Source organism: Gopherus flavomarginatus, chromosome 7 (genome assembly GCF_025201925.1).
Source record: "Gopherus flavomarginatus isolate rGopFla2 chromosome 7, rGopFla2.mat.asm, whole genome shotgun sequence".
Classification (NCBI taxonomy): Eukaryota; Metazoa; Chordata; order Testudines; family Testudinidae; genus Gopherus; species Gopherus flavomarginatus.
In genome coordinates this window covers 9,042,464-9,048,463 of record NC_066623.1, presented here as the reverse complement: position 1 = coordinate 9,048,463, position 6,000 = coordinate 9,042,464, and the positions used below count along the sequence as shown (strand labels likewise).

General features: G+C 42.7%; 1 protein-coding gene across 1 annotated transcript in view; it reads right to left on the bottom strand.

The window, feature by feature from the left end:
- The window catches only part of RASGEF1C (RasGEF domain family member 1C), a 116,664-nt gene that overhangs the window by 10,362 nt on the left and 100,302 nt on the right, over positions 1 to 6,000 (bottom strand). The window contains exon 10 of the mRNA XM_050961578.1: positions 4,619 to 4,714. Within this exon, the coding sequence (XP_050817535.1) occupies positions 4,619 to 4,714 (96 nt within the window). The remainder of the gene's footprint in view (positions 1 to 4,618; positions 4,715 to 6,000) is intronic.

Here is a 6,000-nt window from a genome sequence, read left to right as displayed (position 1 = left end):
GAAAGCAGTTGGTCACTATCCCTTTCACAGTGGTTTTATTTATCCACAGTGTGATGCTGTTGCAAAAAAAAAACAAACATGATGCATTAACAGGTGGGTTGTGAGCAAGACACGAAAAGTCATTCCTCTGCCCTACTCCGTGCTGGTTAGGCCTCAACTGGAGTATTGTGTCCAGTTCTGGGCACTGCATTTCAAGAAAGATGTGGAGAACTTGGAGAGGGTCCAGAGAGGAGCAACAAGAATGATTAAAGGTCTTGAGAACATGACCTATGAAGGAAGGCTGAAAGAATTGGGTTTGTTTAGTCTGGAAAAGAGAGACTGAGAGGGGACATGACAGCAGTTTTCAGTTATCTAAAAGGGTGTCATCAGGAGGAGGGAGAAAACTTGTTCACCTTAGCCTCTAAGGATAGAACAAGAAGCAATGGGCTTAAACTGCAGCAAGGGAGGTTTAGGTTGGACATTAGGAAAAAGTTCCTAACTGTCAGGGTGGTTAAATACTGGAATAAATTGCCTAGGGAGGTTGTGGAATTTCCATCTCTAGAGATATTTAAGAGTAGGTTAGATAAATGTCTATCAGGGATGGCCTAGACAGTATTTGGTCCTGCCATGAGGGTAGGGGACTGGACTTGATGACCTCTCGAGGTCCCTTCCAGTCCTAGAATCTATGAATAAGAATCTATGAATCTTTGGCATGCATGACACGCAGAGCACGATGACCTGGAAAAACAGTAAGCACAGCCCAGACCTTGCCTCGTCTTGCAGACTTGTGCCTCTGTGTTACAAGGGTCCAGGAGGCAGCCACATTCATACCGTAGCTGCGCAGTGCTCCTATCTACCGTTCCGTAGCAAGCTAGCTGGAGGACTGGCTAACTGGGGTATGATCTGAATGTGCCCTAGACCTCCTGCTCAGCTGCTATTGCTGTTTCCACAGGGCAGGTTAGCGAGGATAGGATCTTGCCTCACATTTTCAAAGCTGCAACAGAAAAAAATTAGTGGCCAGGCCCGTCAATAGCAGCTGCTGTCCCACGTCACGTTCTTTGTGGCCCATTTCTGTTTTTTGCCAGCGCTCTTTTGGAATGCACGGCACATCAAGTGTGCACTCGAACGTGTGCAGCCCATGTGCCTGCTCAGACCTCCTGAGTATCTGCAGCTCAAATCTGGCATTCAGTTAAGGTTTTAAGTTATTCATCTCAAATGCTCAGCTCTGAAAATCTACCCTCTGATTTAGTGTCAACCTTTCGTTCATCACTTGACAGTCAGCAAAGAAAAAGGCAACAATCTAAATCCCAAACTCAACAGATCATGTAACTTGAAGTCCAGATTGTAGGGATTTTATTGTTTGTTAAATCATTTCTAGAATTAATGCTTTTTAGACAACTAATCCAATGTAAAGGTGTCTAGGTAGGACGACATCCTGGACAAGGCAATGAGCCCATTTGTATAAAGAAGGCAAATAAGATACAGTGGATAATGTAGGAATTGGTGACAATAAAAGGGGGAAAAAGAGGATTATTGAAGATTGGCTTGTACGTGGACTCAGCTCATCCTGTCCAACCCCAGGTGACGTGGTCAGAGCAGACATCACTTCTCTTTGAATCCTTCCACTGGCTTCTCCTCCAATGCATCAATCTCTGTTGCTTTGCCTTTAAGACTCTTCACCAGGGAGCCCCATATTGTCTATCAAACCTACTAACGTATCAAACTGTTAACTCCCCATCTTCTCTCTCTCAGTGATGCCACTCTCTTGTCCACTTGTCCTTCAGGCTCCTTTGTGCTTTTTCCCATGCCATCTGCTATTCAGACAAACTATCCATCAAAATTCATAAATCTTTCCTTTTTAAACCCTCCTCAAAACCTCTCTGCGCCCTGATGCCTGGACCTATTTATCTAGGAACACTTTGGCTATTGATGTTGTTTATCTAGCGCCCTCCAGAATGTATCATTTTTTGCCCACTGCTCCCGAACAGAGTTTCTATACACAGCCTATAGCAGTAAACATACTTATTCTGCAAGTGATTGGGAAAAAACATTATAAACAGTCCAATTTGAAAACAACCACGTTTCTGTGGTTCCAAGAGGTGAGCTTTGCTAAAAGACTGACAGAAAACCCTGAAACACTTTTCATGGGCTGCGATCACATTCTGCTGAATTTTATCCAATGACAATACAACAAAATATCTTGACCAGGTACCTTGCTTATAACAAGCAATGAAATTAGGAAGATCTGGGGTCTGAATTATGTGCTGTGACGTATCTAGAATTTTAATATACCCAGCAATGATAAGCCACTGAGCCTTATGCATAAACATTTTCTTAGGCTAATAGGTTATGTGCACAAAGAAAATAGAAGGTGGGTTTTTTCTCTCAAGTTGTCAAGGTATTATTCCCACTTTGAACTTTAGCATCCAAAAGGTGGGGACCTGCATGTACCCTCCTAAGCTTAATTCCTAGCTTAGACCTGATAACGCTGCCACCAACCAAAAATGTAGTGTTTTGGTTCACTTTCTGTCCCCCAAAAACCTTCCCTGGGGAACCCAAGACTCAAATCCCTTGGGTCTTAAAACAGAGAGAAATAAACCATTCCCCCTCCTTGACTTTCCCTGAGAGATACACTGATCCAAACTCCTTGGATCCTAAAACAGAGAGGATTTAACCTTTCCCCCCTGCTTCTTTCCCCCCACCACTCCCTGGTGAGTTCAGACCCAATCCCCTTGAGTTTTACACAAGAAAAAAATCAATCAGGTTCTGAAAAAGAAAGCTTTTAATTAAAGAAGAAAAAATAAAAATCATTTCTGTAAAATCAAGATAGAAAATGTTTACAGGGTCTTCAGCTTATATAGACTAGAGGGATTCCCTCCACCCTAGCCTAAGATACAAGTTACAGCAAACAGAGGTAAAATATCCTTTCAGCAAAATACACATTTGCAAATAAAGAAAACAAACAAAGACTAATCCGCCTTCCATCTAGTACTTACTATTTGGAACATGATAGACTGTTTCAGAAAGATTGGAGAAATCTGGTTGCATGTCTGGCCCCTCTTAACTCCAAGAGAGAACAAAGAACAACCCAAAAGCACAAACAAAGACTTCCCTCCACCAAGATTTGAAAGTATCTTGTCCCCCCGATTGGTCCTTTGGTCAGGTGTCAGCCAGGTTCACTGAGCTTGTTAACCCTTTACAGGTAAAAGAGACATTAACCCTTAACTATCTGTTTATGACACAAGTAAAATAGATTCCTATCAATCTACTAACCTCGTGGCACTTGGTCTTAACTAGGCATAGATACGGATGTGGCAGAGAACTTCCACAGGAATTACGGTAAAGAAATAAAGCAGCACGCTTGAATATATATGATTGTCACCAGAGGAATAGATTGCATAAGCATCTCAAAATGTCAGGTTCTAGATGAAGCATGTGTGAGCTTGTTCAAGGAATTTCTCTACTCTTCATTAATATCCAATTCATCAGCTCATCCCACAGCAGGGTATTGCTTTTCAGAACTCTGCATATTTCCCTTGCAACAATGGCAGCCCGTGGACCAGATTCCAACCTCATTTCGGGGTAAACCTTGTGTGACTCCACTGGCTTCAGTGCAGTTACATCAGATTTGCACAGATGTGAGATCAGAATCTAGCCCAGTTCTTCTAGCAATGAATATTCAATTTCACATTATGCTTATGAATGCAGCATCTGCTTCGCTGCACCCAGAGAGTTGCTCTCTATTTATAACAATGTGCTGTCACATCATTTTTAAAAAACTGTTTTAACAAAATAAAAATTAGAGTGAATGGAGAAAAACAAAGAAAACCAGAAGACATGCAATGGAGCTCATAACACTCATAACAGCTCCTAACAGATTTATAATCATAGCTGAAAAGAAGTGATAAGAAGAAAATAATTCTGAAATCACAATGTACTCATATTTAATTATCTTCAAGTTTCATTCACTCACAAACAAGAAATGTGCTATTGAAATGTATCCTCCTCTGGCAATGCACATTGAGCATCAAAAACTCGGTGGGATACTCTTTGATTCAGTTGGATTTAAAATTTGGGAAACCTTCTATCCTTTTCTTTCAGTACAGGAAATCTGCTCTTAGATACCAGGGGGTAGCTCTCACTTAGTGTGCAGTGGGAGCCACTGAGTTAAATCTGGGTATCTGAGGGTAGAATTAGGCCCCAGGTTTGCTGTAAGTGTCAGACTTGCCTAGAGTGCTTTGACCAAGAGAGGGTCACCTAGCTAGAGCAGAATAACTATTGCACTGTAGCTGCACAGGTATAACTCCCCCACATGGACCCTTTATTCTGGAATAGTTAATGCTGCTTCAAAGCTGGTCAGTTTCCCTCTGCAGACAAGCCCTAAATGAATTTTCATGGGATGTGGAGATGTATGTAATGATCAGGCAGGAGGGGCAGCAAAAGACCTATGAACCACTGCAGATTTAAGTACTATTTTGAGGTTTGAAGTGGGATTTAAGTGGTGCATAAGACTTGTGCTGGTGGTGAATGTGGGGTTCACCGTAAGTGCACACTGCGAATTCCAGTGATTCACCACCAGCTTTAATCATCCCCCACCCATTCAGAAATAAACAAGACCACAAGACAAGGACAGACTTACCTTCTCCCTGTTGCTGTGTGCAGTGAGGGATCGGTGGGCAGCCCCTCGCAATGCAGTTCTGTAGTTATAAAAATTACCAGTAGGGTCCATCTGATGCTAGGTGCAAAATGAGACAATTGCTGTGTATTTGATCAGAAAGGACTTGGATTCTTTTTTCTCATCAGAATTTAAAACCAAGTTGTAGTAATGGAGATCTGAACATGTACAGTCTAGGGATGGACAAGTCATCGTCATTTTCTTGTCACATTTATCTGGCTTAATGCTTATTTACCAAGGCATCCAGATGTGATTTTAGATTAATAGAGATCATCATAATGTGGCAGTGTGGGAGAGCTCAGCTAGCACTGAATGAACTCCCCAAATCCAGTCAGTCCATTTGGTAGGGGTTCAGCATAAAACCTAAAGACAGTCTCTCCTTTGGTTGTTCCAAAGTTCTGGGCAGAGGCCACACCTATATCCTCAGGAGATACATAATTCTACCTAATTCCCTATAAGTGCTGGCCATGGAAACAGCTAGAAACCTACATGTATAGATTGTGGTTGGTTGTATCTTTGATTGTTATATTAAAATCAGCACAATTTTATTTGAACAAGTTGGCATATATGGGATAGCTAATCACAGCATCACTGTACATATTATATAGATATCAGGCCAAATTCTTGCTTCCCAATGGGAAAAAAAAAACAAATGCCTGAATAGGTGGCGCAAAATTATGCACCGTTTATATCAGGCTAAATCTGGCTGGCATTAGGGTGAATCCCCTGCAGTAATGTGCTGGCACATCTCCACATAACACTGTAACAGACCCCCCGCCCAAAAGCTGTGTCCCCATGTGCCTTGCTTTCACCACCTCCGAGGTGGAATGGTTCACTTGGGTGCCATACACAGAGCACTATGGCACTATCGTGCAGTGGGAGTCTTGCCACTGACTTCACTGAGGGCAGGAACAGGCTCATGAATGATGCTTTATAGAGGAGTTCATGCTGATTACACCCATTTTTTGGCACATTCCATTCATGCCACCCTACTCTGCCTTGGTGAGTGGAGGTAGAATTCAGGTGCTACAGCTGCTCTCTGCATGATAGTTGTTTTACACCTTCGGTTGGTACATTTCTGCTCACACGTGCCTCTCCAGAGAGATTTTGAACCCTAGTCTATGAAGATCCTCTCCTTCAGAGCTTCTCAACTTTCTTCTTTCTGAGGCCTCACCAAACTCCATGGCCCACCTGTGCCACAATAACTGGTTTTCTGCATATAAAAGCCAGGGGAAGTATTAAGGGGTAGCAAGCGGGGCAACTGCCCTGGGCCCCATGCCACAGGGGGGTACTGTGAAGCTAAGTTGCTCATGGACCACGCATCAGCACTCAAGCTTCAGCCCCAT